General features: G+C 47.5%; 1 protein-coding gene across 2 annotated transcripts in view; it reads left to right on the top strand.

Moving 5' to 3' along the window:
• LOC139557004 (death-inducer obliterator 1-like) overlaps positions 1-22,022 on the top strand; it is a 47,724-nt gene extending 25,702 nt beyond the window's left edge. Inside the window, exons 6-16 of one of the 2 annotated variants that reach the window (XM_071371259.1) lie at positions 5,625-6,114; positions 6,311-6,470; positions 6,693-6,809; positions 8,407-8,511; positions 12,320-12,470; positions 12,717-13,470; positions 13,661-13,814; positions 13,994-14,083; positions 14,186-14,381; positions 14,511-18,056; positions 18,111-22,022. In XM_071371259.1, coding sequence (XP_071227360.1) covers positions 5,625-6,114; positions 6,311-6,470; positions 6,693-6,809; positions 8,407-8,511; positions 12,320-12,470; positions 12,717-13,470; positions 13,661-13,814; positions 13,994-14,083; positions 14,186-14,381; positions 14,511-18,056; positions 18,111-21,385 — 9,038 coding nt within the window. In that variant the 3' untranslated portion in view covers positions 21,386-22,022. Of the gene's footprint in view, positions 1-5,624; positions 6,115-6,310; positions 6,471-6,692; positions 6,810-8,406; positions 8,512-12,319; positions 12,471-12,716; positions 13,471-13,660; positions 13,815-13,993; positions 14,084-14,185; positions 14,382-14,510 lie in introns of both variants that reach the window. The other variant, XM_071371258.1, reaches the window with a different exon arrangement.
• The last annotated feature ends 1,612 nt before the right edge of the window (positions 22,023-23,634 follow it).

The following is a 23,634-nucleotide window of genomic DNA, read 5'->3' as shown; positions in this document are numbered from 1 at the left end:
TTATATCATTGATCTTGGCTTCATAATACAGTTTCTTCTTCTTTTTGTTGAGTTTAGTGACATCATTTCTCAATTTGCAGTAAGCCAGCTAGTCAGATGTGGAACCAGATTTATTATCCACTCTTTTTGACCCATCTCTTTCAACCATATAGTTATTCAATTCCTCAGCAATCCATGGAGTCTTAACAGTTCGTTTCTTAACAGGTGCATGCTTCTCAATAATTGGACAAAGCAATTTCATAAATTCATCAAGTGCAGCGTCTGGATGCTCCTTATTAATCACATCAGACCAACATATATTTTTTACATTATCCACATAAAATTCACAGCAAAATCTTTTGTATAATCTCTTATACACTATTTTACACCCAGCTTTTGGAACTTTGGCTCTCCTGGATTAGCCACTATATTGTGATCACTGCATGCAATGGGTAGGGATACAGAGTTCTAACGTATTAGTAAAAATGTGATCCATACATGTGGATGATCTTGTTCCTGTAGTGTTTTGTAAATACCCTGGTAGGTTGGTTAATAACCTGAACCAGATTACAGACACTGGTTACAGTAAGAAGCTTCCTCTTGAGCGGACAGCTTGATGGAAATCAGTCAATATTCAGGTCCCCAAGAAAGTAGACCTCTCTGTTTACATCACATACGCTATCAAGCATTTCACACACATTATTTCGATACTGACTGTTAGCACTTGGCCTTCAGCAACACCCCAAAATAATAACACTTGACATAAGATATTTTCTAAGCATTACAGGGTGATGGTTCTGAATATATATATACACTGCTCAAAAAAATAAAGGGAACACTTAAACAACACAATGTAACTCCAAGTCAATCACACTTCTGTGAAATCAAACTGTCCACTTAGGAAGCAACACTGATTGACAATAAATTTCACATGCTGTTGTGCAAATGGAATAGACAACAGGTGGAAATTATAGGCAATTCGCAAGACACCCCCAATAAAGGAGTGGTTCTGCAGGTGGTGACCACAGACCACTTCTCAGTTCCTATGCTTCCTGGCTGATGTTTTGGTCACTTTTGAATGCTGGTGGTGATTTCACTCTAGTGGTAGCATGAGACGGAGTCTACAACCCACACAAGTGGCTCAGGTAGTGCAGCTCATCCAGGATGGCACATCAATGCGAGCTGTGGCAAGAAGGTTTGCTGTGTCTGTCAGCGTAGTGTCCAGAGCATGGAGGCGCTACCAGGAGACAGGCCAGTACATCAGGAGATGTGGAGGAGGCCGTAGGAGGGCAACAACCCAGCAGCAGGACCACTACCTCCGCCTTTGTGCAAGGAGGAGCAGGTGGAGCACTGCCAGAGCCCTGCAAAATGACCTCCAGCAGGCCACAAATGTGCATGTGTCTGCTCAAACGGTCAGAAACAGACTCCAGGAGGGTGGTATGAGGGCCCGACGTCCACAGGTGGGGGTTGTGCTTACAGCCCAACACCGTGCAGGACGTTTGGCATTTGCCAGAGAACACCAAGATTGGCAAATTCGCCACTGGCGCCCTGTGCTCTTCACAGATGAAAGCAGGTTCACACTGAGCACATAAGCACATGTGACAGAGTCTGGAGACGCCGTGGAGAACGTTCTGCTGCCTGCAACATCCTCCAGCATGACCGGTTTGGCGGTGGGTCAGTCATGGTGTGGGGTGGCATTTCTTTGGGGGGCCGCACAGCCCTCCATGTGCTCGCCAGAGGTAGCCTGACTGCCATTAGGTACCGAGATGAGATCCTCAGACCCCTTGTTAGACCATATGCTGGTGCGGTTGGCCCTGGGTTTCTCCTAATGCAAGACAATGCTAGACCTCATGTGGCTGGAGTGTGTCAGCAGTTCCTGCAAGAGGAAGGCATTGATGCTATGGACTGGCCCGCCCGTTCCCCAGACCTGAATCCAATTGAGCACATCTGGGAATTCATGTCTCGCTCCATCCACCAACGCCACGTTGCACCACAGACTGTCCAGGAGTTGGCGGATGCTTTAGTCCAGGTCTGGGAGGAGATCCCTCAGGAGACCATCCGTCACCTCATCAGGAGCATGCCCAGGCGTTGTAGGGAGGTCATACAGGCACGTGGAGGCCACACACACTACTGAGCCTCATTTTGACTTGTTTTAAGGACATTACATCAAAGTTGGATCAGCCTGTAGTGTGGTTTTCCACTTTAATTTTGAGTGTGACTCCAAATCCAGACCTCCATGTGTTGATAAATTTGATTTCCATTGATAATTTTTGTGTGATTTTGTTGTCAGTACATTCAACTATGTAAAGAAAAAAGTATTTAGTAAGAACATTTCATTCATTCAGATCTAGGATGTGTTATTTTAGTGTTCCCTTTATTTTTTTGAGCAGTGTATATATATATATATATATATATATATATATTAAGAAACATCCCTTTTTCAGGACCCTGTCTTTCAAAGATAATTCATAAAAATCCAAATAACTTCACAGATCTTCATTGTAAATGGTTTAAACACGGTTTCCCATGATTGTTCAATGAACCATAAACAATTAATGAACGTGCACCTGTGGAACAGTCGTTAAGACACTAACAGCTTACAGACGGTAGGCAATTAAGGTCACAGTTATGAAAACGTAGGACACTAAAGAGACCTTTTTACTGACTCTGAAAAACACCAAAAGAAAGATGCCCAGGGTCCCTGCTCATCTGCGTGAATGTGCCTTAGGCATGCTGCAAAGAGGCATGAGGACTGGAGATGTGGCCAGGGCAATAAATTGCAATGTCCATACTGTGAGACGCCTAAGACAGCGCTACAGGGAGACAGGACGGACAGCTGATCGTCCTCACAGTGGCAGACCACGTGTAACAACACCTGCACAGGATCGGTACATCCGAACATCACACACGCGGGACAGGTACAGGATGGCAACAACAACTGCACGAGTTACACCAGGAACGCAGAATCCCTCCATCAGTGCTCAGACTGTCTGCAATAGGCTGGACTGAGGGCTTTGAAGCCTGTTGTAAGCCAGGTCCTCACCAGACATCACCGGCAACAACGTCGCCTATGGGCACAAACCCACCGTCGCTGGACCAGACAGGACTGGCAAAAAGTGCTCTTCACTGACGAGTCACGGTTTTGTCTCACCAGGGGTGATTGTCGGATTACCGTTTATCGTCGAAGGAATGAGCGTTACACCGAGGTCTGTACTCTGGAGCGGGATCGATTTGGAGGTAGAGGGTCCGTCATGGTCTGGGGCGTTGTGTCACGGCATCATCGGACTGAGCTTGTTGTCATTGCAGGCAATCTCAATGCTGTGCGTTACCGGGAAGACATCCTCCTCCCTCATGTGGTACCCTTCCTGCAGGCTCATCCTGACATGACCCTCCAGCATGCCATACTGCTCGTTGTCAGTGTTGTGCCATGGCCAGCGAAGAGCCCGGATCTCAATCCCATTGAGCATGCCTGGGACCTGTTGGTTCGGAGGGTGAGGGCTAGGGCCATTCCCCCCAGAAATGTCCGGGAACTTGCAGGGGCCTTGGTGGAAGAGTGGGGTAACATCTCACAGCAAGAACTGGCAAATGTGGTGCAGTCCATGCACTTGCAGTACTTAATACTGACTGTTACTTTTGATTTTGACCCCCCCCCCCCCCTTTGTTCAGGGACACATTCCATTTCTGTTAGCCTGTGGAACTTGTTCAGTTTGTCTCAGTTGTTGAATCTTATGTTCATACAAATATTTACACATGTTAAGTTTGCTGAAAATAAACGCAGTTGACAGTGAGAGGACATTTCTTTTTTTGCTGAGTTTTATATATACCAACACCTCCCCCATAAGCATTTCTGTCTCTTCTATAGATGTTATATCCTTGTATTGGTACTTCTGTATCATCAAATAATATATGACTGATATCAGATTTGAGCTAATTATTGATTTCATGAACCTTAATTTCTGAGACTACATATATTAATATGGGCTATTTTCAGCCCTTTCCTGGGTAGCTTATCAGAGATAGACATAATACTGAAAAGAGCAAACAAAGCAAGAGAAGAAAATATAGCTTCAGCAGCCCATAATCAATTAGTGTGTGTGCTGCGGGGTTGAAGCTACGAAATCATAGGCTTGGCTCTCTCAACCTTTCCAGGCTTCTGGGAGGAAGGGTGGACAATGAGCCAGTCATAGCAGATGTAAGCAATGTCCCCACTCACTCTGGCAGCTTTCATGACTGGGATAAGTTGTTTCCTCTTCTGGTGCACAGCTTCAGGATAGTCCTCGTTGAGGAAGATATACAGTACCAGTCAAGAGTTTGGGGACACCTATTCATTCAAGGGTTTTTATTTATTTTTACTATTTTCTACATTGTAGAATATTAGTGAAGACATCAACTGTGAAATAAGTGTTATATTTGAGATTCTTCAAAGTAGCCACCCTTTGCCTTGATGACAGCTTTGCACACTTTTGGCATTTTCTCAACCAGCTTCACCTGGAATGCTTTTCCAACTGTCTTGAAGGAGTTCCCACATATGATGAGAACTTGTTGGCTGCTTTTCCTTCACTCTGCGGTCCAACTCATCCCAAACCATCTCAATTGTGTTGAGGTCGGGTGATTTGTGGAGGCCAGGTCATCTGATGCAGCACTCCATCACTTTCCTTCTTGATCAAATAGCCCTTACACATCCTGGAGGTGTGTTGGGTCATTGTCCTGTTGAAAAACAAATAATAGTCCCACTAAGCGCAAACCAGGTGGGATGGCGTATCGCTGCAGAATGCTGTGGTAACCATGCTGGTTAATTGTGCCTTAAATTCTAAATGAATTGCAGACAGTCATTAGCAAAGCACCCCCACACTATCACACCTCCTCCTCCATGCTTCACAGTGGGAACCAAACATGCAGAGATCATCCATCTACCTACTCTGCGTCTCACAAAGACACGGCGGTTGGATCCAAAAATCTCAAATTTGGACTCATCAGACCAAAGTCTAGGCAGCGACGCTCCCCATCCAACCTGACAGAGCTTAACAAAATCTGCAGAGAAGAATGAACTCCCCAAATACAGGTGTGCCAAGCTTGTAGCGTCATACCCAAGAAGACTCGAGGCTGTAATCCCTGCCAAAGGTGCTTCAACAAAGTACTGAGCAAAGGGTCTGAATATTTAAGTAATTGTGATACTTCCGTTTTTTAATCTTAATACATTTGCACAATTTTCTAAAAACCTCTTTATGCTTTGTCATTATGGAGGGGTGTATTTAACCAGTTGACATTACTCGAAATCTTAATATTAGACGGTTTAAAATCTTTCTCTCAGGGTTTATTATATTACTGCTTCTCCTTGCAGTATTCACTTTTAGAGAGAGTACACATTCACACTGATTTCTCAGGCCAAGAAATACCATATTGAAGCTGTCTTAGTCAATGGTAGTGAAGCTGTCTTAATGGTAGTGGTTAATCACATGCATGCACTATTCATGCTTAACTGGTTAAAACACACTTATACATACGCTTACAAATTTACCTCACAGCTTATTACACTGACTTCCTATAACAAGTTTTGTTGATTCCAGTCATAGCTACCAGATGCCAGATGCCATATTTACTTATCAGCACTGATTCAGCTACCCTGTTATTCTATTTTCTAACAGCAAAAAGGGCCAGTGAGCAGGTTGAGATTGAGCCCATGGCTCCTCAGACACATTCTCCACAAAACTCTCCTTCAGACAACATCACTGAGTCCGCTCCTCCTCTGCGAGGTGCTCCAGGAAAAACCAAGAGACCAGCAAACATCGGCAGTGTCTCCAAGAAACCCTCTGAGGATACTCCCCCTGTCAAACAACCCAACCCCCCCAAATCAAGCTTCTCTCCGTCCCCTGAGGTTCCAAACACCTCAGTCTCCAGACACCACGAAACAGGGGCCCTGAGGATCGTCAAGACCTCCTTCACCATCCCCAAGAAGCAGGCTGTCACCCCCACTCCACCCTCACCCCCACCTTCACCTCCAGTCCCACTGAATGAAACCAGAACCCTGCCTGTGTCCCCAGCCCCAATCGCCCCTTCCTCCAGACCCCCCCAGCCAGCCAATAACCAGGTCAGGCAGAGCATCCAACGCTCTCTTGCCAACATCCTGTTCAAGAGGTGAATATAGAGAGATGCAAGCATATAGAGATGATGGATAGCATCTCTCTCTCTCACACACACACACACACACACACACACACACACACACACACACACACGATGACATTGATTGACAAAGCAGCATTGCTTGAGCTCTTGATTGTAGGACAACATTTCTATTGAAAGATGACTAATTGCATTTTGATTTTATAAGGGTGTGCGACTGTGACGATTTGGAGAGGTCTGAGAGTGAAGTGGGAAAGCTGGTCACCAACATCGAGACGGAGATGTTTAACATATTTAACAATACAGACAGCAAGTACATGAACAAGTACCGAACCATCATGTTCAACCTTAAAGACCCCAAAAATAAGGTTGGTCTTCAGATGGCAGAAATAACACGTGCCTTATCATAAGAATACAATCTTAACTCCAGTTATATAATAAAACTATCTGCTATACAGTTAGTGCATTTCATTCAAAAAGTTGTCAAATCCATTATTCAGTTTAACAAATGTGCCCCTTTCTCACAAAGTAGACATCTAGTTCACTATGTGGTTGTACGCTTCACTGATTGTGGTGGGGTGGGTCTCCAGGGTTTGTTCTACAGTGTCATCCGTGGTGAAGTCAGTCCCTTCAGACTGGCCAGGATGAGCCAGCGGGACATGCAGGCCACAAAGGTGTCTGAGCCGAGCAAAAGGGACTCTCTAGCGGTAAAGTATAATTATGATAGCTTTATCTTTTTTAGTATGGCAGTCAGTTACACCACATTTGGATAGTCCCAAATACAATACATGCGGACACCCCTTCAAGTTAGTGGATTTGGCTATTTCAGCCACACCCGTTGCTACACACAGCCATGCAATCTCTATAGTGAAACATTGGCAGTAGAATGGCGTTACTGAAGAGCTTAGTAACTTTCAACGTGGCACTGTCATTGGATGCCACCTTTCCAACAAGTCAGTCTGTCAAATTTCTGCCCCGCTAAAGCTGCCCCGGTCAACTGTAAGTGCTGTTATTGTGAAGTGGAAACATCTAGGAGCAACAACGGCTCAGCCGCAAAGTGGTAGGTCATATAAACTCACAGAACGAGGCCGCCGACTGCTGGAGCACATATAAATCCTCTGTCCTCGGTTGCAACACTCACTACAGTGTTCCAAATTGCCTCTGGAAGCAATGTCAGCACAATAACTGTTCTTTCGGGAGCTTCATGAAATGGGTTTTCATGGCCGAGCGGCTGCACACAAGCCTTAGGCCGCCATTGGACTCTGGAGCAGTGAAAACACGTTCTCTGGAGTGATGAATCACGCTTCACCATCTGGCAATTGGACAGACTAATATGGGTTTGGCGGATGCCAGGAGAACGCTACCTGCCTGAATGCATAGTGCCAACTGTAAAGTTTGGTGGAGAAGGAATAATAGTCTGGGGCTGTTTTTCATGGTTTGGGCCCCTTAGTTCCAGTGAAGGGAAATCTTAACGCTACAGCATACAATGACATTTTAGACGATTCTGTGCTTCCAACTTTGTGGCAACAGTTTTGGTAAGGCCCTTTCCTGTTTCAACATGACAATGTCCCCATTCGGTGTCTTGGTTTTGCAGTTTTCAGGAATAGGGGAGGCGTGAGAATCCATAACACGGGAGGCATGGGGGTCCGTACAGAAATGGTTTGTCAAGATCGGTGTGGAAGAACTTAACTTGCCTGCACAGAGCCCTGACCTCAACCCCATTAAACGCCTTTGGGATGAATTGTAACGCCAACTGCGAGCCAGGTCTAATCGCCAAACATCAGTGCCCGGCCTCACTAATGCTCTTCTGGCTGAATGGAAGCAAGTCCCCGCAGAAATGTTCCAACATCTAGTGTAACCCTAACCGGAAGAGTAGAGGCTGTTATAGCAGCAAAGCGGGGACCAACTCCATAGTCATGCCCAGGATTTTGGAATGAGATGTTTGACAAGCATGTGTCCACATACTTTTGGTCAAGTCATGTAGATGATCTACAGGTGGCCAAACTATCAACAAACTGTCTGTTTATAAGCAACTGCTTGGTTAGGTTTAGAATAAAGGTTTGGGTGAGGGTTTAGTTTAGGGTTAGGGTTAGTGAATAGTTAGTTGAAATGTTCTTGACAGATATTGAAAATCTACAAAGCATCTACTAGGGACTATCCAAATGAAGTGTTACCAAACAAATGACTAAAGAAGACCATTATCATACTTCAATGAGAACTGTATTGATCATCCATAACTTGACTAGTTGATTGAGGTGCTGTGTTCTAATTCCCTGATTTGTCGGTTGTCGGTGTGTCTTGCAGGTCCGGGAGTCTGGTCCCAAAGCCCCATGTGTACTTCCAAACCCAGCGCCTGAGCCAGTGAAGGTTGACCTACCCAGTCTCCCCCCCAGGACAAATAGACACATGGTATGTACACTGAGTATACAAAACATGATGAATATTAACATTATGCTCTTATCTGTTACAATGGCGCCGAAGGAGTTGGCCGCCGTTTTACGATCCCGTAACCAATTGTGCTATTGTGTATGTTTTTTCGCGTTATCTGTAACTTATTTTGTACATAAAAGTTTCTGCCACCGTGTCTTATGACCGAAAAGAGGTTCTTGACATCAGGCCAGCGATTACTCACCCCGTACTATAGGAATTCTTCTTCTTCAACGAGTCGGATGGGAAGGATTTACTCCAGACACCCGACAAGGCCCTCATCCTCGTCATTCGCAGGAGGAAAAGACGGAGGTATTGTGGACGACGGTCCAGGTGCCTTGTAAGGATCCGTCGCCGAGAGGGTAATCTACCTTCACCATCGGTCCCATTAGCCAACTTACAATCAATCGATAATAAAAATAGATTAACTACGAGCACGTATATCCTACCAACGGGACATTAAAAACTGTAATATATTATGTGTCACCGAGTCGTGGCTGAACGACGACATGATTAACATACAGCTGCCGGGTTTTAAGCTTTTTCGGCAGGTTAGAACAGCGGCCTCTGGTAAGACAAGGGGAGGCGGCCTATGCATATTTGTACACAACAGCTGGTGCACGAAATCAAAGGGAGTCTCGAGGTTTTGCTCGCCTGAGGTAGAGTATCTCATGATAAGCTGTAGACCACACTATTTACCAAGAGAGTTTACATCTATATTGTTCGTAGTTGTCTATATACCACCGCAGACTGATGCTGACACTAAGACCGCACTCAATGAGCTGTATACGGTCATAAGCAAACAGGAAAACACTCATCCAGAGGCAGCGCTCCTAGTGGCCGGGGACTTTAATGCAGGGAAACTTAAATCAGTTTTACCTCATTTCTATCAGCATGTTAAATGTGCAACCAGAGGGGGAAAAAACTCTAGACCACCTTTACTACACAAACAGAGATGCGTACAAAGCTCTCCCTCGCCCTCCATTTGGCAAATCTGACCATAATTCTATCCTTCTGATTCCTGCTTACAAGCAAAAACTAAAGCAGGAAACACCAGTGACTCGGTCAATAAGAAAGTGATCATTTGAAGCAGATGCTAAGCTACAGGACTGTTTTGCTAGCACAGACTGGAATATGTTCCAGGATTCCTCCAATGGCATTGAGGAGTACACCACATCAGTCACTGGCTTCATCAATAAGTGCATTCATGACGTCGTTCCCACAATGACCGTACGTACATACCCCAACCAGAAGCTATGGGTTACAGGCAACATCCGCACTGAGCTAAAGGGTACAGCTGCCGCTTTCAAGGAGCGGGACTCCTTGAAAGCCTATAAGAAATCCTGCTATGCTCTCAGACGAACCATTAAACAGGTAAAGCGTCAATACAGGACTAAGATTGAATCGTCGGATGTGGCAGGGCTTGCAAACTATTACAGACTACAAAGGGAAGCACAGCCACGAGCTGCCCAGTGACACGAACCTACCAGATGAGCTAAATTACTCCTATGCTCGCTTTGAGGAAAGTAACACTGCATGAGAGCACCAGCCGTTCCGGATGACTGTGTGATCACGCTCTCCGTAGCCGATGTGAGTAAGACCTTTAAACAGGTCAACATTCACAAGGCCGCAGGGCCAGACGGATTACCAGGACGTGTACTCCCAGCTTGCTCTGGCCAACTGGCAAGCATCTTCACTGACATTTTCAACCTGTAATACCAGTCTGTAATACCAACATGTTTCAAGCAGACCACCATAGTCCCTGTGCCCAAGAACACTAAAATACCCTGCCTAAATGACTACCGACCCATAGCACTCACGTCTGTAGCCATGAAGTGATTTGAAAGGCTGGTCATGGCTCACATCAACACAATTATCCCAGAAACCCGAGACCCACTCTAATTTGCATTCCGCCCCAACAGATCCACAACACTGCCCTTTCCCACCTGGACAAAAGGAACACCTATGTGAGAAATGCTATTCATCGACTACAGCTCAGCATTCAACACCATAGTGCCCTCAAAGCTCATCACTAAGCTAAGGACCCTGGGACTAAACACCTCCCTCTGCAACTGGATCCTGGACTTCCTGATGGGCCACCCCCAGGTGCTGATCCTCAACACGGGGGCCCCTCAGGGGTGCGTGCTCAGTCCCCTCCTGTACTCCATGTTCACTCATGACTGCATAGCCAGGAACGACTCCAACACCATCAAGTTTGCTGATGACACAACAGCGGTAGGCCTGATCACGACAACAATGAGACCGCCTATAGGGAGGAGGTCAGAGACCTGGTCATGTGGTGCCAGGACAACAACCTCTCCCTCAACGTGATCAAGATAAAGGAGATGATTGTGGACTACAGGAAAAAGGGGACCGTGCTGCTGGGTTGTATGCTGGGGGTGCTCAACTCATTCTCATCGACAGGGCTGTAGTGGAACAGGTTGAGAGCTTCAAGTTCCATGGTGTCCACATCACCAACAAACTATCATAGTCCAAACGCACTAAGACAGTCGTGTAGAGGGCACGACAACACCTATTCCACCTCAGGAGACTGAAAAGATTTGGTATGGGTCCTCAGATCCTCAAAAGGTTCTACAGCTGCACCATCGAGAGCATCCTGACTGGTTGCATCACTGCCTGGTATGGCAACTGCTCGGCCTCCGACAAGCATGGCACTACAGAGGGTAGTGCGTACGACTCAGTACATCACTGGCGCCAAGTCGAGGTCCAAAAGGCTTCTTAACAGCTTCTACCCCCAAGCCATAAGACTGCTGAACAGCTCATCAACGGGCTACCCAGACCCCTGTTTTACGCTGCTGCTACTCTCTGTTTATTATCTATGCATAGTCACTTTAACTCTACCTACATGTACATATTACCTCAACTAACCGGTGCCCCCGCACATTGACACTATACCAGTACCCTCTGTGTATATAGCCTCGCTTGTTATTATATTGCTGCTGTTTAATTATTTGTTACTTTTATTTTCAATTTTCTTTTCAATTTTTTAGCATTGTTGGTTAAGGGCTTGTAAGTAAGCATTTCACTGTAAGGCCTACACCTGTTGTATTCGGTGCATGTGACGTAACATTTGATTTGATTTGATTTCCATGACAGACTGACCAGGTGAATTGAGGTGAAAGCTCTGATCCCATATTGATGTCACTTGTTAAATCCAATTAGTGTAGATGAAGGGGAGGAGACAGGTTAAAGAAGCGTTTTTAAGCATTGAGACAGTTGACATGGATTGTGTATCTGTGCCATTGAGTGTGAATGGGCAAGACAAGATTTAAGTGCCTTTGAACAGGGTAGTTCCCAGGCGCACCGGTTTGTGTCAAGAACTGCAACGCTGCTGGGTTGTATGGTGGGAGTGCGCAACTCAATATGAAGGTGTTCACTTTCGAATGTATGCCAAACAAAAAACAATGATTGCAAAGTTAAACAAAACTCTATGCACAAGGACGACTTTTAAGAATTTCCACAGAAAATTTGACAAAAACAACATTAACTTTACAGATGTTTGGTCGAAGAAGGACGGCACAAACCTCACAAAGCATCATTATGTTACCGTGGAATTGCCCATGACTTCCACATCTTGCATGGCTGTACCTTTTACGTGTTATCTAACATGTATTGTTTGGTCATATTGATGAACTGATTCCTAGATGTTTTGTTTCATCTTCAAATGTGCCATAAGTTTTATGATATTTGTGTGTGTGTGTGTGTTTGTGTGTGAATCTGTGTGTAACATTTTAGTAAATGAGAGTGTGACATGATCCTCTTTTCTCAGGAGAAGACCACTCTCCACGCTGCCCCTAAGGCCAGACCTAGCCAGTCGAGCCGGAGCAGCTCAGTGCCAGACATCCTCAGCTCCATGCTGAAAGACACAACTGCCGAGCACAGAGCTCACCTGTTTGACCTCAAGTGCAAGATCTGCACAGGTAAATGGAAAAGAGAGAAGGCACAATTACAGTGTACACATCACAACCTCCAACAAACACCATACAATTATGTTTGTCTTTTGCAATGTGTCAAACTATGATTGTGAAGGTGTTGACATCCAGTGTTGACATCAACCACAATCACTCCCAACGTCAAATTAATGATTTAAAGCATTCTGTATTCTGTAGAGGGTGATGCTGCTAACAGATGTTTTGTATGGGTTGGTGTCCGTTTCTGCCCTTCAGGTCAGATATCAGTCGAGGATGAGGCGGAGCCTTTAGCCAAGAAGCCTAAACTCTCTGGGTCATCGTCGTCCTCCACCAAACCAGACCAATGGAGAGACAGGCCGTCTCGGCCACCCTGGATGTATGCCAGAACAGATCTCAGAACAGAGGAGAGAGGATGGAGAACTCCAGCTGGAGATGAATCACCCCTCCTTGCACCCCCCGACTCCCCCACCATGGATTCCTCTGCTTCCCCAGTAATGGAGGATGACCCTGCCTTAACCATCATGGAATCCCCCACTTCTCCCACAATGGAATCTCCCGCTTCCACAACAATGGAATCTCCCGCCTCCCCCATTTTGGAATCCCCTGCCTCCCCTGTTATGGATTCTCCCGCCTCCCCTATTCTGGAAAACTGCAAAGCCAAGACACCGTCCAGAATGTATACCCCAGTCATGATACCGGCTGTTTCTACGGTAACCATCACAAGGCGTGACCCCCGCACCATTGGCAACCGTTCTGCTGCTCTGTATGGTGACCCCCGCACAGCAGATAACTGCACTCCTGCCATGGCAAGTGTCGCCTTGTCTACAGCCCCACTTCCACCAGTCTTTCATGCCCCTGTGAAACAGAGTGGTACTCTGAGCAAGCCATTCATGCCCTTGCCACCCCCCCCATCCCTGCCACCAATGCCAGCATTACCCAAATCTATCCTGACGAAGCCATCCTCCTCATCGTTCTATGGTTCATCTGGATCATCTGCATCCTCTTCAAGGTATCTCCTCTCAGCTTGCCACCATCACTACCAGTGAACCTTGATAAGAAAGGGTTTTAAGATAATTAGTGCATGTTCATTTCAGTCATAATATGAGTCTTGTTTTGTCCTCTGTGCATGAGCTATATTTGCTTTACAGCGCTGAGTGAATGGGTAGTAGTGAGCTCTCATTGTGATGTTGTGTTTGCAGGGCTATGAACTCCCACACCCCTCCAGACGGGGAGACGGCCCAGTTCCTGGCCAAGCAGGAAGTATTGTGGAAGGGCTTCCTCAACATGATCAGCGTGGCCAAGTTCGTCACCAAGGGCTATCTGGTTTCAGGGCCCTCCGAATACCTCAAAGAGGTAACAAACATAACAGAACAGAACTTTGCTACCATGACTGCAAGAGACAAAATAAGAGGGCATTGTCAGATACAGTCTCTTTGGATAGTTTCTTTCTGAACATTTAAGACAATTCATCTCATAAACAAACATAGCAGTTTTGGCTATGTGGATATTTACAACAAGTCTATTTTGTTCAGGACCTGCCTGATACCATCCAGATTGGTGGAAGAATCATGCCTCAAACTGTGTGGGACTACATCGGGAGAGTGAAGGCCTCTGTTACAAAGGCAAGCCCTCCCTCTGTCATTATGGGAAAACCTATACAATTTAGATGGGGTCTGTGTATGTGTTGGTATCTCAATGTTAAAGAGATGATTGTCGGTCCACAGGAGCTGAGTGTGATTCGGTTCCACCCAGCGACAGAGGAGGAGGAGGTGGCCTACGCGTCTCTGTTCTCCTACTTCAGCAGCAGACGGCGCTTTGGGGTGGTGGCCAACAAAAGCCGCAGCATCAAGGATATCTACCTCATCCCAGTCAGCGCGAAGGAGTCCATTCCATCCAAACTCCAACCTTTCGAAGGATCAGGTAAGAAAATACTGTCATTTAGGCCAACATGTAGAAGGCCATACAGATGGCACACTGAAGTCTGCACACACCAGCATTATTTAAGACAACATTCAAAACTAATCTCCCTACACCCTCTTTATGTAACAGGCCTTGAGAAAAATCGCCCCAATCTTCTTCTGGGACTGGTTATTTGCCAGAAGCCCAAACGTGCGGAAAGCGTACCACAAGCGTTTGAAGAGAAGAGACCCAAGATCCGCATGTCCAAAGACCCCAGAGATATTGGCCTCCCTAGACCCCCTTCGCTGTATGGGTCTGACCCTAGAATGGAGGAATTCTTGCCCTATGACCCAGAGATGCCCATGTCCACCCTTCCTGGTTCCCCTCCTTCCACTGGATCCCTGTCACACTCCTCCTCCTCTGGCTCACTGACTAGCCCATCACTTCTGTCCTCCATTAGAGCCTCTGCCCCTCCCCCCACCACTAGCTCCTCCGCTGCACCTAGCAGCACCGCCACCAGTCCCCTGCAGACCATCCTGAAGTCACTGTTTGGGAGGGACTCTCCTGCAGTCCCAGCAGTTGCTGCAGTGCCCCTTCCATCCACTCTTCCCCCTCTCCCATTGGTGGATCCAATAGTCCAGCAGTACGGGCAGAAATCCAAAGTCAAAGAGATTGAGGAGGAGGAAAATGAATATGATCGACCATACGACCCAGGGGAAGAGTATGGTCCAGCAATGGGCTATGGATTGGTTGCCCCAATTTGTACGGATAAAATGTTTGAGGCGAAAGCTGCCTCTCTGGCCGTTTGCGCTGATGATGACGACGTGGCTTACGACCCTGAGGATGAGACTATCTTTGAGGATATGCACAATGATGGGGTCAGTGTAGCAAAAGCCCCATCTCCAACTCCTACCCCAGCTCAAGCTCCTACCCCAGTCACAGTACAAGCCCCAGTCCCAGCTCCCACTCCAGCCCCTCTGTGCCTCCCCATTACTGGTGATGTAATTGTCTCAGCCGCTACTCTGACTGAACAACAGCGAATGCTTGAGGAGCTCAACAGGCAGATCGAGGAGCAGAAACAGCAGTTGAAGGAGCAGGAGTGGGCACTGCGCCAGCAGAGAGAGGCAGTGGGCATGTTCATGGCCCACTTCTCTGTTTCTGATGCCTTGATGTCTCCCCCTCCTAAATCTGGGTGGTCTCAATTTCAAACACAGCAGACTGAAGGAGAGCAGTCTGAGGCGAATCCTTCAGCGGATCAAAAAGCTTTGAAAGGTCTCTTGAAAACAGAAGTACCAATAAAACAAGAGATTAAGACAGAGACCAAGACTGTACCTCTTTCAGAGTCAAGAAATGTGGAAATGCCCAGTGCAACAGCGAAGCGGGTAAAAGAGATTAAAAAGGAAAATATTCAGGCAACCGACAATTCAGATCCTGAAGCTGGTGAGATCCAGGACTCTGATGTAGCTTACGACCCAGAGGATGACACTATCTTTGATGAGCTGCAAGACATGAATGTAGAAGAGAAGGGGAAAACTCTACCACATTCAGCAAGGCGTTCTGGGCGGTCTCGTGACTCCTCGGTGTCTAGCTCGTGTCGTGGCACATCGCGCAATGACACTCCTGATAGGAGGCGTAAGCATAGCAGCCAACCGCATACTCACTCACCCAAAAGACGGGACCGTAAAATCAAGGACCGCCACAAAAGCCCTCCTCGTCGATCTGACAGGCGGTCCCCTGGACGCTCTGATAGGCGAAGGGACAGACACAGACGGGGTGAGAGGAGCCAACCGTATCACAGAGATTGTGACCACTCTGACCGCACAGGCCGCCATCTCCCTCATAAAGAGAGCACTTCTCGGCGCAGCTCTTGTAGCCGTAGAAGATCCCCATCTACACCAAGAAAAACACTAGATTCCGCCTCTAGGGGAGTCTCAAAGGGTCAAAGGGAGTCTTCTCCTCCTCCAGTGTCAGAAGACTCCAAGCGTCCAGAGGCTCCTGAAGACATGGGTCCTACGAGCCCAGCTCCAGCACTGGTCATGGAGACTAATGACTCACCTCAGCCCCCTCTTGATAGAAAGGACATTAATGAATCACTGTGTGATCGTTCTGAGTCTGGACGTCCACCACAGGGAGAGATTGAGTACGCAGGCCATCAAATGCCCCATGAAAATCCCACTCCCCAGCAACCTGGGGATCAACAACCTCCTCAAAGCTTTCTGCGATCACCACCAACAGGCCTCAACAACCAGCAAGGCCTCAACTTACAGCGTCAAGACAATAGGGATAGGGCCTCTCAAAGGGAAATACTAGAGCAACGCATTGTACAGAGCCCATCAGACATTATGAGAGAAAAACAGTTTTCCTCACAAGGTCCTCCCCACAAGGCGTCTCCAAACCAAGGGCCAGATATGATAGTACAAGGGCAAGACATGAGGGGGGAAAGAAGAGGGCTGCAAATGAGGCATCCAGGTCCAGAACCAAATATGAAAAGTCCAGATATGAGAGGGGAACAATTCTCATTAACAACTAACTTTGGAGGACCGCCATTGCCCCATTTCAACAGTCTAAGGATGTCTTCATCCATTCCAAGAGGACATTTTGAGGACCAAAGAGGAGCACATCGTCCTGGTTTCCATGGCCCCAGGGGTCCTCGTCCCTCGAGGTTCAACCGGCCCAGAGGCTCATCTCCAGGGCATTTCCCAGACAAAGGGGAGCCACCACGGTCCTGGTTTGATGGTCCACATCAGCCCGTGATCAGACTTCAAGGGCTGCTAGGAACAACAAGAGACGCCAACAACCAGCATCATGACAGTGAAGGTGGGCCTGTTCAATCAGAAATAAAGGAGCAACACATTGTACAGAGTCCTTCAGAGATGATGAGAGAGAAACATTTTTCCTCACAAGGTCCTCCCCACATGACTTCTCCAAACAACCAGGGTGAGCGGTCCAGCAGTTTAGAGAGGACAGTTCCCGATAGGAGGGAGGGGAGAAGAAACCAAGGCCCAGACATCAGAAGGACAGATATGATGGGACCAGGGCCAGATATGATGGGACCAGGGCCAGACATGCAAGGTCCAGGGCCAGACATGTGGGATGATAGAAGAGGGTCAGACATGTGGGATGATAGAAGAGGTCCAGGGCCATACATGAGTGGTCGAGGCCCAGACATGAGTGGTCGAGGCCCAGACATGAGAGGTCCAGGCCCAGACATGAGAGGTCCAGGCCCAGACATGAGAGGTCCAGGCCCAGACATGAGAGGTCCAGGCCCAGACATGAGAGGTCCAGGCCCAGACATGAGAGGTCCAGGCCCAGACATGAGAGGTCCAGGCCCAGACATGAGAGGTCCAGGCCCAGACATGAGAGGTCCAGGCCCAGACATGAGAGGTCCAGGCCCAGACATGAGAGGTCCAGGCCCAGACATGAGAGGTCCAGGCCCAGACATGAGAGGTCAAGGCCCAGACATGAGTGGTCCAGGGCCAGACATGAGTGGTCCAGGGCCAGACATGAGAGGTCCAGGGCCAGACATGAGTGGTCCAGGGCCAGACATGAGTGGTCGAGGCCCAGACATAAGTGGTCGAAGCCCAGACATGCGAGGTCCAGGCCCAGACATGCGAGGTCGAGGCCCAGACATGCGAGGTCGAGGGCCAGACATGAGGGGTGATGGGAGAGGGCTAGACATCTTGGATGATCGAAGAGGTCCAGGGCCAGACATGAGAGGGCCAGAGACTGACATGTGGGGTGATATGAGAGGTCCAGAGCCAGACATGAGAGGTCCAGATATGAGAAAAGAACGAAGACACCCAGATATGAGGGATCCAGGACCCGACATTAGGAATCCAAACATGAGGAGTTCAGGCCCAGACATGAGAGATCCAGAAATGCCAGGCCCAGATCCAGACCTGAGAAGTCCAGACATGAGAGGGGACCACTTCACACCTATAGCTAACTTCGAAGGACAGAGGCCACCATCGCCTTATTTCAACAGTCCAAAGATTTCCACATCTGTTCAAAGAGGACATTTTGAGGATCAAAGGGGAACACATCATCCTGGTTTCCATGGCCCCAGGGGTCCTCGTCCCTCGAGGTTCAACCAGCCCAGAGCGTTACCTCCAGGGCGTTTTGCAGACAATGGGGAGCAGCCACAGTTCCGTTTTGAGTGTCCACAGCCAGTGGTAACACCTGTTCCTGTCTCGCTTGTAACATCAAGGGAGCACAGTATACAGAGCCCTTCGGACACTCTGAAAGAAAGCCAGATACCCTCACAAGGTCTTCCCCACAGGGCCTCTCCAAACAACCAGGGGGAGCGGTCCAGCAGTTTAGAGAGGAGAGATCCTGATATTAGTGAGGGAAGGAGAAACCCAGGGCCAGACATCAGAAGTCCAGATATGATGGGACCAGGACCAGACACTAGGGGTGATAGAAGAGGGCCAGACAGGAGAGGTCCGGGTCCAGACATGAGAGATCCAGACACAAGAGGTGATTGGAGAGGGTCAGATATGAAAGATCCAGAACCAGACACAAGAGGTGATTGGAGAGGGCCGGGCCCAGACATCAGAGGTCCACGGCAGGACTCAAGGGATGATAGGAGAGGCCCAGGGCCAGACACGAGAGGTCCAAGGCCAGACATGTGGGATGAAAGGAGAGGGCCAGACAGGAGGGGTCCAGGGCCAGACATGAGGGGTCCAGGGCCAGACATGAGAGATCCAAGGCCAGACATGAGAGGTCCAAGGCCAGACATGAGAGGTCCAAGGCCAGACATGAGAGGTCCAAGGCCAGACATGAGAGGTCCAAGGCCAGACATGAGAGGTCCAAGGCCAGACATGAGAGGTCCAAGGCCAGACATGAGAGATCCAAGGCCAGACATGAGAGATCCAAGGCCAGACATGAGAGATCCAAGGCCAGACATGAGAGATCCAAGGCCAGACATGAGAGATGCAAGGCCAGACATGAGAGATGCAAGGCCAGACATGAGAGGTCCAAGACCAGACATGTGGGATGAGAGGAGAGGGCCAGACACGAGAGGTCCAGGGCCAGACACGAGAGGTCCAGGGCCAGACACGAGAGGTCCAGGGCTAGACACGAGAGGTCCAGGGCCAGACACGAGGGGTCCAGGGCCAGACACGAGGGGTCCAGGGCCAGACACGAGAGTTCCAGGGCCAGACATGAAAGGTCCAGGGCCAGACATAAGGGGTGATAGGAGAGGGTCAGACATGAGGGGTCCAGGGCCAGACATAAGGGGTGATAGGAGAGGGTCAGGGCCAGATATGAGAGGTGATAGGAGAGGGCCAGACAGGAGAGGTCCCAGTCCAGACATGAAAGATCCAGAATCAGACATAAGGGGTGATAGGAGAGGTCCAGACATTAGAAGTCCAGGACTAGACACAAGAGGTGATAGGAGAGGCCCAGGGCCAAACACGAGAGGCCCAGGGCCAGACACGAGGGGCCCAGGGCCAGACACGAGGGGCCCAGGGCCAGACACGAGGGGCCCAGGGCCAGACACGAGTGGTCCAAGGCCAGACACGAGAGGTCCAAGGCCAGACACGAGAGGTCCAAGGCCAGACACGAGAGGTCCAAGGCCAGACACGAGAGGTCCAAGGCCAGACATGTGGGATGAGAGGAGAGGGCCAGACATGAGGGGTCCAGGGCCAGACACGAGAGTTCCAGGGCCAGACACGAGAGGTCCAGGGCCAGACATGAGAGGTCCAGGGCCAGACATAAGGGGTGATAGGAGAGGGTCAGGGCCAGATATGAGAGGTGATAGGAGAGGGCCAGACAGGAGAGGTCCCAGTCCAGACATGAAAGATCCAGAATCAGACATAAGGGGTGATAGGAGAGGTCCAGACATTAGAAGTCCAGGACTAGACACAAGAGGTGATAGGAGAGGCCCAGGGCCAGACACGAGAGGTCCAAGGCCAGACATGTGGGATGAGAGGAGAGGGCCAGACATGAGGGGTCCAGGGCCAGACATGAGGGGTCCAGGGCCAGACAGGAGAGGTCCAGGGCCAGACAGGAGAGGTCCACGGCCAGACAGGAGAGGGCCAGACAGGAGAGGTCCAGGGCCAGACATTTTACATTTACATTTGAGTAATTTATCAGACGCTCTTATCCAGAGCATCTTACAGTTAGACATGAGTGGTTCAGGCCCAGACAGGTGTCCAGAAATGCCAGGCCCAGATCCAGACATGAGAATTCCAGCTATAAGAGACCACTTCACAACAAACAATTTTGGAGGACCGAGGGAAGTACATAGTCCTGGTTTCCATGGCCCCAGGGCTCCTCGTCCCTTGAGGTTCAACCAACCCAGAGGCTTATCTCCAGGGCATTTCGCAGACAACGGGGGGCAGCCACGGTTTGACAGTCCACAGCCAGTGGTAAGACCGTTGAGGCATAAAGGAGGTTTACTCCCCACTCCCCCGGAAGGTCTCATTAGTTTGCTGAACAACAGCCCAGAAGCTTTTAAAGAAGACCAGTGGCAGAATAGTCAATCACCTGATACGAGGAGAACAAGCCTACCCAGAGAGGACTGTGAAATGAGAAACTATGGAGACAGAGAAAGCCACTCTGAGGAGTGTGGCCATTCTGGTAACCCTAGAGACAGGGGGAACTTCCAGGGCTCAGCGCCCCACTTGTCCCAGGAGCGGCAGTTGCCTGAGGACAACAGGAGAGAGTGGGGTGGCAGTCATAGAAGGCAGAGGGGCAGGGGGACAGGTAGGCCTATGAGTAGGGAGAGCGAAGGGGTTAGAGGGAGGGAAGCAGACAGGCCCAGAGAGGAGGTGGGTGAAAAGCAAAAGACACCCGCGGAAAACAACAAAGACATTGGAAGAGCCACAAGCATGGAAGGAGATGCAAACAGAGTTATCACTAGTCTGCACAAACGTTCACTTTCAAAAGACAGCGACAGAAACAGTTTAAAGGATGGAAGTGGAAAGAAAGAAGAAGAAATGGGGGGAAATGGTAACAAGGTTGAATCAACAGACACCCCCCAGACAGACACCCCCCAGACAGATACCTCCCAGGAGAGTTAAGGGCCTGCTTGACTGGAGACTACGGTTAACAGAAATGCATGGATTTGGACCGTTTTTTAAATCTGTTGGGCCATTTTCAGCACTACACACATTGAATATATCCTGTGAATACAGTAAGAAAATCTGCGGGAAAAGTGATTGTTGCAGAATTGATGGAAAACGATGGAAAAGATCTGACTGGTATTGTCATTTTCACTAAATGTCTGAAACGTGTTAGTGCTATTATTTCACAAATCCTCGACTAAGTTTGAAGTTGGTTCAGTTCATAATGTACTACGTAGTCATTTTCAGCACATCATAAAACACCCCGAATTTTTGGAATGTCATGACTGATCGTACCTTGTTTCATTCATCTTACAGTTTTAAAATGGTCCAGATGACTTGCCTTTCTGAGATTCCAGATTAAAACTCATGTCAAGTCACACATTGTGTTTCTAGATTATTATTTTTCTTTCTAAGTAGGCCTACAAACGTATTAGACCATACTGCTGTCATCTGTTCACTGATTATAAAGCCTTCATTTTGGTTAATCTCATGATTAAATGTTTTAGAATAAATGAAAACTTTATTTCATTTTTTTTTGTTTGTATTATGTTTTAATTTGTTGAACGCAGGCCAATAAAAAGTTAAGGAATTATCCTACTTGCATTTCATTTGAACCACAATCAATTGAGAAAGAAGAAACCCGCACACTGCTCTTGCTAGTATCACTGCTCTTTATTAAGCTTTCCGTATTCTTTTTTCTCACCTTATTCAACTGTTACCATACACTTGCAACAAAGATAGCCCAGATGTGCGAGTGCCTTTTGAATTTGGAACCACAATCAATTATCAGGTTTGTCTGATAAAATTGTTTCCTAATATTTTAAAGAATTGCATACGTTTTGAGTTTTGTTTGTAATGTACATTTAGTGAATTTAAGAGGTATTGTGTAGGCTATGCATAATCGAAAGGTCATGCCATATTATTTTTGGTCAAGCACTGGGGCATTATTAACCTAAACTTAGGCCCACAGCCAAAGCACTTTCTCAGTTATGAGTTATCCACTCAGCCCTGTACTGTAGTTCAATACCAACTCTTGCTCCTCTTGTTGTGCCTTTGGGGGCCTTTGCGCCCCATTTAGAAATTACACAAGGGGGAAAACTGTCTCACAATAGGGTCTTTTACATATATTTTCAATACTTTTTTGACTTTTTTGACCTTCCATAAATGTTTGCCCATGGTAGAATTGGTCACAAAGGGATTTTTTTTGGGGGGGGGGACCTGACATTTACCAAAACATTCAGGAGATGGTGCTCCATTTTCCATACCCCACCCTACCATGAGACATCCATGTCTTCATCACTGAAAAAGATGAACAGCTGAGTTTGCTATAGTTTGAAAGCTTACAGTCAGGGTTATCAAAGAGTTTTATAAGACACGGCATACTCTTGAATACAGGGTGGGTGTCATGTTTTCGCTTATAATAAATGTACTAAAATGTGAATAAAATGTCAATTTCATATGGCACCGCAAAGATGGTTGGAAGTCCACACATCACAGAATGTTGACTTGAGTGGGAATATCCACTGTTTTAAATTATAACATCAATCTTCCATAGGAAACGTATTGAAATCCTAGAAATACAGGTAATAGAATCGACATTCCCATTCAAGTTGACATTTGACGTCGGGTGGAATGGAGCTAGTAATTTGAAGTAAATTCAATTTAAAATGTCAATTTTCTACCAGTTAAAGAAATTATGAAATTATTTGAAGACTCAGTTGGATGGCTTTCAAATGATATCAAACTCAACCGTTTATCAATGATGAAGACGTGTATGTCTCATGCGGAGGTGTAGTATGCAAAATCTGTCAAATTAGAGCACCTCTATCGGCAGATTCGGGTTAAAAAAAGTCCCACTGGGCATACACTGGTTGAATCAACGTTGTTTCCACGTCATTTCAATGAAATGATGTTAAACCAACATGGAAAAGACTGAACTGATGTCTGTGCCCAGTGATGTCACTTTCTGCCCACTTCTACCACGGGAAAACATTTCATTAAAATCACAAGCTGTACAGTCAGAAAAAGATTGAATTCATTGTGAATGGCCCAATAAACTGGGTTACTCTACTTGCACAATCTTATTAAAAATAACAATAACTAAGGTAGATCTGGCGGGCTCTGAGGTACCAGAACGCATGATTTTTTTAAATATTTGTTTTAAATAATAAAGCATTGCATGCATTGTCATTGCTTTTGCGTAG

Source organism: Salvelinus alpinus, chromosome 28 (assembly GCF_045679555.1).
Source record: "Salvelinus alpinus chromosome 28, SLU_Salpinus.1, whole genome shotgun sequence".
NCBI lineage: Eukaryota > Metazoa > Chordata > Actinopteri > Salmoniformes > Salmonidae > Salvelinus > Salvelinus alpinus.
This window is presented reverse-complemented; position numbering and strand designations above follow the sequence as displayed.